General features: G+C 39.5%; 1 protein-coding gene across 1 annotated transcript in view; it reads right to left on the bottom strand.

The window, feature by feature from the left end:
- jarid2a (jumonji and AT-rich interaction domain containing 2a) overlaps positions 1–4,853 on the bottom strand; it is a 105,470-nt gene extending 100,617 nt beyond the window's left edge. Inside the window, exon 1 of the mRNA XM_066682931.1 lies at positions 4,117–4,853. Coding sequence (XP_066539028.1) covers positions 4,117–4,161 — 45 coding nt within the window. The 5' untranslated portion in view covers positions 4,162–4,853. The remainder of the gene's footprint in view (positions 1–4,116) is intronic.
- Positions 4,854–12,766: the final 7,913 nt, after the last annotated feature.

Raw genomic sequence — 12,766 nt, 5'->3', positions numbered from 1 at the left:
CAAATCTGCCAGGTGTGCCCTTTTGCACAAACCCAAATGACGTCGTATAATATTCTTGGGCAGATAGCTGGAGATTGCATAATGGCAACCATAAACCAGCCGGGCTACTGTGTACGTGTAAGGCTTGTTATTCAAAGCACAACACATATCAGCTGCTGATCTGATGGGGAAGCTTTAACTGACAGCTCACTAGTGTCTGGGCTAAGTCAATAAACAAGCATAACCTTCAGGGAACTGCATAGTTTCAGTGTACAGCCAGACAGTAGTGTTTTAAAAGAAGCCTCACCCTTTTCTTTCTCTTTCTCGTTGTCTGAACTGGACAGACTAACCAAGCAAGCACACTGTATCTATGCGCAATGCATCTAATACCTTTTCCTCACATTTCTTTGTGTTTTTAAAAACAACTTTTTACCCCCCTGTATCCTGTCCATACAAAAACAACAAATCAGTTTTAGATACTGAATTACAATATGACTTATACTGAACAACACTATTGTGGTGGTAATGCACCCATTCACTGAGTTAGTGAATGTTACTTGAGGCGTTAGACATCAAAATTTGTGGTATTATCACCCCTTAATTGTCTTGATTGTGTGTGTCGTATAGTTATACTGCAGTTAAGTTCAGACAATGTCAACTTTACAGTTTACAGATCTAAACATTTCTGTATTGCTATCCATAGCTGACCAACCAACACTGAGCAATCTCTCTCATCTCTCACTCAACCAACAAAGGGTGTCTACAAAATACTCGGCATAAAGATTACAGCTTTGGCATAAAAAAAGAGCTATGAATTTATTATTATCCAACAAATGTATTATTATATATTTCGTATTGCAAACATTTAAAATATACATTGATCCTGTTGGTTATTATACTGCTGGTCACAACCACTAAATTTAAACAGATAAGATCAACTTTGCTCAAAGCTATTGTTAAGGATGCATAAATATAACAATTCAAATCAGATTTGAATGGCATTTGCTTTACAGTTGAGAGAGATATTAGTTATTAAAATTAACTTATATTTAAAACGTATGATTTTATTGTTCTCCCTAACAGTGTATGTATGTCATTAATATTAATGTGTAATATTTGTAAATAATTATAACTCTCTAACTCTCTACTACAATTTGGGGGAAATAGTTGTGAATTTCAGAGCCAATATTTTGCCTACAATTTAAATTGTGGTTCTTACTATACATTAATATTCACTTTTGGACAAAGACAACCATCATATCCACTTATTTTAGGCTTCAGGCTCTAGTGCAGAAAGTAGTGTAGGTATTGTGGGCATTCAGTAGCTTCTGATTGGTTTACCTTTCCGCTACAGGAAATACACAAGCTCTGCATAAGCTATAATTAAAACAGCAGCTACTAGAAACTTTTAGAACATTTTCAAAATGTTTAAATAGTAACAGATACATACATTGGCTAAAAATCCCATAATTACATTGCAATTTTGAGTCTGATATTCTCAGTTTTGGGAATATATGACACTTTTAACCAATGAAATGCTATAACCATATCACATTTTAGGCAAAGGTGATAGCTTTGTAGAACATTTGTCCACAACCTTACACAAAATTTAGTATCTAAGAAGACAAAGCAACCTTTGTAGGCCTCTATGTGTCATTGCGTATGTGTGTGTGTGTGTTTGCATGTGGGTGCTCAACTTGACATGCCAGTTGTGTGCTGATAAGACGGACACTGACAGGCTCTTTTATGACTAAATGCCCAGCAGCAGCTGGGTCTAGCTCACTGCACTCCAACAAATTACACTTTATGACCAGCTGAACTCACAGTGGGGGCTAAAACACAAGGAGGCAGTGCCAGCACACTTTTTTTTGTAACCAAAGAACACAACACACTTTGCTTCACTATAAACATGGAAATCAGTCAAGTCCAAGAGGAAGTAAATATAAATATTCCAATATAATAATAAAAACTTACTTAAGCAATTTACTACAATATCGCTCACTATAAATTAGCTTATACTTATTTTCAAGCTATGTAATGTAGCCTGTGTGCTGTTCAGATATACTTGGATATTCGAAACAAGAATATTATTTAATCTAAGAATACATAATTATCATATACTGCACTGTGGGTTATAAAAAGGGACAACAGCTTGCATCTTCTACAACAGTGGGGAATATGACAATATATAAACAACTCCATATTTGCATCTTTCTACTTGCAGTTAACTTCTTCATACTGGATATGCATAGCACTGACCGACTTTATATATTCGAAACATGCTACATATGATGCCAACAAGCCAAGACTATAAACAAAATTTTCCCAATACTAAAAAAACAAAGACATTTTCTCAAACATGCAAAACATACAAACTGAATCCCTCTCCATTTAAGGTGAATTCCACAGATTCTATTTACACTACCACGTAATGAAATGGTGAAGATGTCAAAAAAGTCACTCATATGTTATCACAAATGTTTTGTTTATATATTTTAGATTAAAAAAAGCTATTTTGGGTGTCTTTGTGTGTCATATATAAGCCTCCAAATGTAATGGGCTTAATTTGGTGTAATTTACATTTACATAATATAATTGAATGTAATTGTGAATCAATTTTATGGCCAAATAAGTAAACGCTCTGAGAAATTCATTTATTCATTCATTTATTCATTCATTCATTGTCTGCAACCGCTTATCCAGTTCAGGGTTGCGGTGGGTCTGGAGTCTACCCGGAATCACTGGATACAGGGCGGGAACACACCCTGGAGGGGGCACCAGTCCTTTGCAGGGCAACACACACTCACACATTCACTCACACCTATAGACACTTTTGAGTAGCCAATCGCCCTACCAATGTGTGCTTTTGGACCGTGGGTGGAAACCACAGCACCTAGAGGAAACCCATGGAGACACGGGGAGAACACACCAAACTCCTCACAGGCAGTCACCCCACAAACCCCCAACCCCAGGATCCTGGAACTGTGTGACAGCGGCACTACCAGTTGTGCCCCTGCCCTGGGAGAATTTACACTAAATAAATGGGTTTTATGTCAAAGGTGTTTACTACAAATGTATATGCAGGGACATTTCTTGAAATATTTTTACACTTTTTATCCAGTCATATTTAACGTGACACTGTCTAAAAAAGCATTTAAATAAAATAAAAAACATAAATTAATCAAATATAAGGTCAAATATAAGGTTATTTTCTAATCCACGATTAAAAAAACAGCCATATGCTTTATTAATTCATATATTTAAGCTTGAAAATTACTTATTTACCTGTTTCGAATATTATGGACTCTCTGACCCAAGATTTTTGCTTAGAGTGCTAAGCTCCAATATGCTTAGCACACATGTTTGCATATTGTTGTTTCATTTCTTGACTTTAATCCTAGACTAAAACAAAAAAACGTGAGTGTGAATGCTGCCAACACTGCTTTAACCCGGAAACAGCAGATGTGAAGCGTGACTGCGAGGCTACTTTAACACACACACACACACACACACACAATATAAAGAGTCAGAACCGATTGTGTTTGTCATGACTTAGACTTCTACATTACTGCAGCCAAATCATGCTACACTTACACTTATTCCTAACCTACAGCAAACATTTAGGTGAACGTTAACCTCGGAGACACAATGGCAGTGTAACCAAAAGTTGGGTTCTGTGGTGAAAACAGTTCGTTTTCTAAGTGGGAAAAGCAAAAAATGCTATGTTAATATGACGTCCTAACATCGTGAGAATGTTTAGTCCTCACAGTGTAGCAAGACGAGTGTACACAAACACACACGCACACACTGCAATATTTGGGTCAACTACGAGACCCACATTACAGTCTGCCAATCCGTCCTTAGTCTGAAAAACCAAAGTCAAGCCGACATTAACGTTAGCTCGACGCGTTTAGCCTCGGTCTTTAAAAATAAACCTTTATCTACGTTTTTGTTAACGTTAGCATGCTAGTGTGAGCCCTGCAACGTGAAGGACAATGGGACTGGTGATTATGATTAGTCTGCATTAATAACATTGTAAATAATGCTGTCCTTATCGGACCATAAGAACAAAACAAAAAAAAACAAAAAAAAAAATAAAACACAACGCCACCGAATGCAACGGACATTTACACTTACGAATTTCTTCTGAATTATGTTTCTCTTCGGCCTTTCCCTACTCATTTTGGCTCTCCGTCAACCTTCAAAGCAACACATGAACGCGAATTTCAACGTTTTTTTAACGTTCCCGTCGTTTAAAAACACGTGATGAGTTAAATCCCTGGTAGCAAATATGTGTCGAGGTAGGCAGGCAATGTTGTTATTATTTTGTTGTATTTAAATCCCCTCGTAACGTTGGTGTAACGTTGCGATAACGTTAGCCTTCGTCTCCAGTCGAAATCTGATTTTAAAGCTCCAGGGCCAATGCAGCAGAAAAAGCACGGCGGTGTTAACTGTTAACGTTAAAATCCACAGGAAAGAAAGAAGGCGCAGGAGAAGAGAGGAGCTCTCACTCTCCCCCTTTCCTTCACTCCCTCTCTCCTTCTTTATCCTTCTCTTTCTGTATCTCTCTTTCTGTGTCCCTCTCTGTAAGGTTAGTCCATTTGTCGTTGGCTAAAAGCGGTGGTTATTGCGAGTCCTCGAAGCTCCACATTCCCGCGGACCGAGCACAAACAAACCGAGCGGCGGAGCGTCGTATCTGCCTCAGCCCTTGCTCTCGGCGGCGCGAGGCTCTGCGTGGCTCGCCGCGGGTGTGGAGGAGCCGGATAAAAACTCGGCAGTCACGTTTTGGCCGTCGTTATGCTCCCGCATATTGTGTGTGAACTCGATGGCACCGATGCTAACGCGACCTTTCTTCTGGGCCTCGCTCCTATCACACACCGCCACTGAAACTCAGCGGCAAATTCAAACCTCCGCCTTCACCATAACTCGCTTTAAAAAACCCGTCTTTGTGTACTTTCTCCAATTTATAGTCAAGTTATTATACATTAAGGCCTTATAGATTTCGGATTTGCTGTGTCCACTTCATTGAGAAGAGACTGAGTTCAGCTTCAATAGTCTTTGTTTTGACTGAAGGAGGGAGAAAAATAGTTTAAGCGACTAGAAATTGAAGAATGTCTTTTTAATAAAAGTAAACTAATACTGCAGAAACATGCCTTTATGTATCTATGGAAGCCTGGTTAAGCTGTTTGTATACATTTTATTATAGGATTCTTGGTTCAGATAAGCTTCAGTATTTCAGTGTTTTATTTGGGTGAGAGAGGATTAGATTATGCAACAATATGTGGAGGAATTTCATGTTGAATAAAACAAGCTTATCTAAAATTGGAAATGTACCAAAAAGAACAGTGGTAATGCAAAAAGTTTTGTATGAAACTTAAAGTAAAATGGGATCATTTATAATACACACTGGTGCAGTGGGTAGTGTCGCAGTCACACAGCTCCAGGGACCTGGAGGTTGTGGGTTCGATTCCCAATCCGGGTGACTGTCTGTGAGGAGTTGTTGTGTTCTCCCCGTGTCCGCATGGGTTTCCTCCGGGTGCTCTGGTTTCCACCCACAGTCCAAAAAACACACGTTGGTAGGTGGATTGGCGATTCTACAAGTGTGTGTCTGTCCTGGCGCCCCCTCCAGTGTGTATTCCCGCCTTGCACCCAATGATTCCAGGTAGGCTCTGGACCCACTGCAACCCTGAACTGGATAAGCGGTTACAGATAATGAATGAAGGTGCCATCGTGTTCAGGGTTCTATGTAGAACAATTTCTTTTAATAAAGAACCATTGTAGAATCACAATTTTTAAGTGTGTACTTCACTGCTGGATCCTGCACAAGTATTATCTGCCCTGGCTCCTGTGGCAAAACAAGAGCCAAGTTTGATGACGGTGGCCTCAAACACTGGGCCCAGCAGCATAGGCACTGATCATGAATGTGGTGGTGCCCACAGCACAGCACTGGAGAGCAGTTCCTTAACTGTGACGGAGTCAGTGGTGAAGATGTGGCTGATTACAAAACTGGTGTCAGTGGTATCAGTACCACTTGGGAGGCCTAGCTCACCCCGCTTCAGGTCATAGAGCACCACCAGATGTGGTTGGAAGAAACAACTGTCATGCAGCTCTGCATATTCTTCAGTTTGCTGGCAGACCAATATGGCAACCTCACTGCACAGATAATGGTACTCCATTTCTGACGCACTTTAGGACATTTGTGTAACTTTGCCTTTGACTGGGATGGTAGGAGTATGGAGGTGGGGCTATGTGATATTGGCCCTGATCCCTACATGTTGTTGGGGCTTAAAGGACAATGTGCTATGAGAAAAGTGCTCATGATATATACTCTTTTTGGTGAAAATTGACAGTTCGTTTATTGGAAATGTTAGGTGGAGAGTAGTTAGTAAGCTCTGTGTGGCTTTTAACTAAAACTGTTCATGTCATCCTCACTTTCTTTGACAAATTTGTTACAGTACATTAATTCATTCATTCATTCTTCTTTAACCACTTCATCCTTATCAGGGTCACAGTGTATCTGGGGCATATCTGGAATCATTGGATGCATAACAGGATCCTGGATAAGACACCAGTCGTTCACAGGCTATTACACAGTCACCCATTCATTTATACAGTCAGAAAAAAGCACTGTACAACGGTACACATGTACATTATGTTTACAAAAGGTAAAGGCAGTCTAAATGTACTTTTAAAGGCACAATAGTGGTTTAAAGTCCAGTTGTGTTCCCTAATGATACATTTAATTTTCTTCAGAAGGAGAAGTGAATATTTTTAAGCTTTCATTATAGACGTGTAAAAAAAACACATCCCCAGGATCCTTGAGCTGTGGAGGCAGCCATGGCCTTGAGTTTAGAGAAGCAAGCTTGAGGCCGGTGGGTCACTGGTTCAATTCCAGGGACAGGCAAGGAAAAATTAATTCACGGCTGAAGTGCCCTTGAGCAAGGTACCTAACCTCCAAACTGCTCCCCAGGTGCCGAGGTGTTTGGCAGCCCCCCTGCTCTGGTTGTGTGTGTGTTCACTGCCCCTAGTGTTTCTGAAGAATTGCTCACTAGGGTGTGTTCGCTGCCACAGATGGGTCAAATGCAATTTCCCTAAGGGGATCAATAAAGGTGTTTCTTCCTCTGTGTGAGAGCGACATTACCTGTTGTGCAACTGTGCCGCTTTTATATTAATATTATTGTGTATAAATTTAGATATCATAGATTTGCTAAGAATTACTGGAAAAGTTTGACAGTACATGTTTGTAGATGTACACTGGTGATAATTACTACAAAATTATTATACATTATTTTATATGACTACATTAATATTATCATCATTAACAAGGCATTGTAGTGTCTTGTTTCTGCCCAAATCTTCATTTGAGAGCTTCTTAAATCCTATGAATTTCTTTGATTTTTATTATTTAATGTGAAAATGGACCCTCAGAGATAAAAAATTTGTCTGAAATTTGTAAAATTTTGTTATGCCTCACTATTAAACTACAGCATATATAGTTCAAAGTATGCTGTTATATAATTCAGGAGGTTCTTACATAATAATTACAATCAAAAAACTACTTCTCAATGAATCTTGAATCAGATAAATCTGTAAAACACGTTTTAGTATTTTATGCACTTTTTTTAAACATGCTCCCCATAATTAAGCTAATTCAATCAATGCTGCAGCTTAAATATCAACCTTGTGAAAAAAAGTAATTTTTTTTTTCAAGTAATTACACAAGTAACGGTTATGTATTCCCTTATGTAAAGTTTGATTTCACCTCTGACAAACCAATAACAACTTTTTATAATTTATATGTTAATGTAAAAGTACTTTTAATTGTAATTATAGTTTTTTTTGTAATACTATTTGCAGAACTGCATTTTTACATTACTATACCTATTGTTTTTTACTAGAATATTTATATGGTTTTTATTTTTAATTTTTTTGTTAAATGGTGAAGAATAGGAATATAAAGTTTGAGAATTAAACTTCACAGGGCTTTCCAATGAAAGAACTGCTTAATTGTTAGAAGACATTGAGTTCAGTCTGTTAACTGACATAACAGCAATGGGCAGTTAATATTCTCTGGCTGGATTCACATAGCTGTGTACACTATTCAGTAATGCTAATTTATTTAAAAACTCATTGTGGAATCAAGTTAGCAGAGATAACTTTGTATTACAGCAAAATAAATTGATATAGATCTCCCTGGACAGCCACTTCTACAAAGATTCCTCTTTTTTGTTGTTTTGTTTACAAAAGAATCATTAGCAGCTGTTGCAAGGCCTATTGTCCAGTTCACCGGCACGTACAGGACTTGATGAATACCCTACAAGCTCCATCAGCTTCACAGGAATCACAACAGATCACAGTAGACATTTACAACCCCCTAGTTTCCACAGAAGGCATCATGCCAAATACATTTTAACCAGCGGCCTGAAATCTGTTTAGTGTTACAATCAGAAACCTACACGTTTATTTAATTTTCGAATTAAATGGCTAATTAGTACAAGTTACATATTTGTCAGTGACATGATAAAAATCTGAAAACATACACTATATGTCTAAATATTTGTGGGCACTCTTCCTAGTTAATTTAGCTACTTTAAGATGCTCCCATTAATGACAATGTTGTTCAGTTATGTATTATGTGCTCATAATCTCCACAGAAAAGCATGAAATGAAATCAGACACTCTGGTAGAACTGCACATGAGCCTACACTCTTAAAGACAAAGGTGCTACAAATGGTTCTTTGAGTGATGCAACAGAAGACCAAATTTTGGTTTCATAAAGAACCATTTTTGCTAGTTACTTTTAAATTGGTAAAGCAGCATTGGCCACACAATGGCGTAACAGGTAGTGTTGCTGTCACACAGCCCCTGGGTCTTGTGGTTGTGGGTTAGATCCCCGCTATGGGTGACTGTCTGTGAGGAGTTTGGTGTGTTCTCCCCATGTCCACATTTCCTCTAGATGCTACTGTTTCCTCCCAGTTCCAAAAACACATGTTGTATGTGTGTGTGTCACCCTGCCAAGGACCAGAGCTCCTCCGGGATGTGTTTCTGTGGTTCCGGCTAGGCTCCAGACCCACCGTGACCCTGAATAAGTGTTTACAGACAATGAATAAAAGAACCATTACATCAAGTGAAGTTTAAAAAAAAAAAAAAAACATTTAAAAGGTCCTTCACACTCACGCTCTTTTAAAAAAATGGTTCTTTATGCAACCAAAAATGTTTGTTTTTTTTGGACTCGCTCAAAGAACCCTTTGTAGCACCTTTATTTGTAAGAGTGTAAAGTCACCATGCCCAAGGCCTGTCAGTTTGAAAGATGTAAACCACCCAAGATGTGTTCCACTGAGCTAATTTCAACTAGTGGTTTTTGTGTCCAGAAATAATCATCCAAAATCAGTACTTGACCTCACTAATTTCTCTATAAATGAATGCAACAATACTCACTGAAATATTCCAACATTCTAATAAATGCCTTACTAGAAGAGTAGAGGCTGTAAATGCAGAAAAGAGAGGAGCCCTATTAAACATATTATTTCGGGAAAAAAAGTGTCTGAGCAGGTGTCAATAAAAATATAGGGTAAGGCTTGAGAATATGTCCAAAACTTATATCACAATATATTTCTCAGTTTCGGTCGATACAATATAGTTCTGATATCCATCCAAACAATATTAAAACAGGAACAAACAATGTGAGGTTAAGGGGTGGTTTCCTGCCCACCTCCAGGAGTTACATAGTGCAGTTTCTGCAGTGCTGAACCTGAAGTAGCAATGACGGAGGCTACTGGGTATTGCTGGATTGTTAAGAGTCTCATTTTACTTATTAATTATAAGTAAAATGAGACTTACAATGTTACATAGAAACCATCCATCCATTATCTGTAACCGCTTATCCAATTTAGAGTCTCCAATTTAGGGGTCCAGAGCCTACCTGGAATCATTGGGCGCAAGGCGGGAATACACCCTGGAGGGGACGCCAGTCCTTCACAGGGCAACACAGACACATTCTACATAGAAACCCTCACTTGAAATTATTGTCTCAAGTCATTCTCTGTTGTTTCCTTTCTACCAAATAGCTGATGCATGGAGAGTGTACTTGGGTGCACTGGCTGCTTTTGCATCATCCAGGTGAGTGCTGCATATTGGTTTTGGTTGAAGTAATGTTCCAAAGAATTTAAAGCACCTTGGCATATACGGAAGTGTTATATAAGTGTAACTATCATTCTTTCAGAATTTGTACTTGAGGACCCATGTTTTGCACTGCCTCAGTATGCTAAATGCTGGGCAGAAAGAAGTGTTGTTGCTGGCCTAAAACAAGTTGAATGTGCTGGAAGAAGGAAGTGACAGTAAGTATTAAGTGACGTAAACACTTGTGTGCAAAATCACTTACTCAAAATGGTTCTTAATTTGTTACCAGCCAAAAGGTGGGGATGAATGTGATTGGTTAGCATACATTGGGTGCAGAGCATACACTGGGGGGAGATTACAGTGCTATAAACCTGTAAACCTCTGCCTAGACTCCTGTGTTTGCCTGCGCTGACTACCATAAATGTTTTTAGAAGGGATAAATGTGCACTATATATTTTTTGTTGGTTACTCTAGACTAATTTCTATTTCATGATTTAAGATGTGATAACACTTTATTGATCCCAAGGGAAATTGTAGTGTCAGAGTACAGCGCATAGTGCACATGAGAAGACATAACTAATAACAGAAATAACAATAAATAAACAGAGATATAGAAGTGAATACACAAATAAAAATATGTGTGGTACAACACTGCTATGAACCTTAATATAATACATTTGAGGAGGGTCTCAATGTACATTTGAGTTTTGTACACATGAGTATACATTTGAGTTTTGTACACATGAGTATACATTTGAGTTTTGTACACATGATACATACAAGATGAACCTTAACAGGTATTGCCCTAAGAAACATAAGTGATAAAATATTTCACAACACAAGTTAAAAATTTCGATATACATAAATGACAATATCCATGACAAAAACAGGGCAGCATAATTACTATAGCACTAATGGAGTTCAGAGGAAGTGAGGTAAATATATTCTTAGCATTAGGAGCCACAGTGACAAAGGTGGTCAGTCTAAAGGGCAGAATAAATGTGGACTAGTAGCAGGTCATATCAGATAGCAGTGACAATGAGTGAATCATGGTATAAATGACAGTATGGACTAGACATGTAACTGTATGGTGTAGTTCGGCACAGTTCAGACAGCAGGAGATCAGTAGTGTCCCTGCAGTAAGGAGACTCATTGTAAAGCCTTATTGCTGTGGGAAGAAAAAACCTCACACGGTGCTCCTTAGCACAGCACAGCTGTATCAGTCTTCCACTGATCGTGCTTCTCTGTTTGTCCACTGTAGTGTGCAGATCTGAGAAATTGTCCATAATGGCTAGCAGCTTATTAAGAGACTGTGTTCCTGCCACCACCTCCAAAGTGTTCAATTTGACTCCAATGACAGAGCCAGCCTTCTTAACTAGTTTGTCCAGTTTGTTCAGTGTGTTTTTGTTGATGCTGTTGCCCCGGCACACAACAACAGAATATAGCACTGGCAACGACAGACTGATACAATGTTCAAAGGAGTTTAATGGACACTCCAAATGACCTCAGTTTCCTCTGAAAGTACAGATGACTCTGTACTATCTTCAACACTGCCCAGGTGTTAGAGCTCCAGTCCAGTCTGTTGTTCAAGTCCACGCCCAGGTACTTGTAAGCGCCAACTACCTCAACTTTCACTCCATCGATGGTGACTGGCGATGGGACAGGACTACGTTTCCTGAAGTCAACCACCATCTCCCTCATGTTACTAATGTTGAGCTGCAGGTGATTCAGCTCACACCAGCTGACTCCTGTCCATTTCTGATACACCCTACAATGGCAGTGTCATCTGAAAGTTCCTGCAGATGGCATGTGCTGGAGTTGTATCTGAAGTCGGAGATGTAGATGCTGAAAGTTTGTTGAAAGTGCTGCAAAAATCTCAGTATTTTGTTTTGCTTGAATGGAGGATAATAACTTGCTGCCTCTGAGGTGACTAACAATAGCTGCCTCTGAAGGAGCTACAGAATTTCATACAATAATGCTGTTTTCTCTGAGGCAGAGTCTAAGACAAATTTGAATGGCATGATTGCTGCTGGGCGGCACGGTGACGCAACAGGGACCTGGAGGTTGTGGGTTCTAGTCCCGCTCCGGGTGACTGTCTGTGAGGAGTTTGATGTTTTCTCCACTTCACTGGATTTACTCCAGGTGCTTCGGTTTCCTCCCACAGTCCAAAAACACACGTTGGTAGGTGGATTGGCAACTCTAAAGAGTCCATATCTGTGAGTGTGTGTGTGTCACCTTGCGCCTAATGATTCCGGGTAGGTTCTGGACCAACCGTGACCCTGAACTGGATAAGCGATTACAGATAATGAATGAATGAATGAATGATTGGTAGTGTCACTGTCACACAGGTTCTGACTCCTGGGCTTGTGGGTTCAAGCCCCACACCAGGTGACTGGCTGTAAGGAATGTGGAATGTTCTCCCTGTGTCCACGTGGGTTTCCTCTGGGTGCTCCGGTTTCCTCCTACGGTCCATAGGTGTGAGTGAATGTGTAAGTGTGTGGCCCTACAAAGGACTGGGGGTGTGTTTCCACCTTGTGCCCAGTTATTCCAGGCAGGCTCCGGACCCACCGCAACCCTGAACTGGATAAACGGTCACAGACAATGAATGATCACTGCCTCTGAGGAAGCAGAACTTTATTGTATGTCATTCTTCTCCTTCCTCAGAGGC

Source organism: Hoplias malabaricus, chromosome 10 (genome assembly GCF_029633855.1).
Source record: "Hoplias malabaricus isolate fHopMal1 chromosome 10, fHopMal1.hap1, whole genome shotgun sequence".
NCBI classification, from domain to species: Eukaryota; Metazoa; Chordata; class Actinopteri; order Characiformes; family Erythrinidae; genus Hoplias; species Hoplias malabaricus.
The sequence above is the reverse complement of the archived record's forward strand: the minus strand, read 5'-3'. Positions and strand labels throughout refer to the sequence as shown.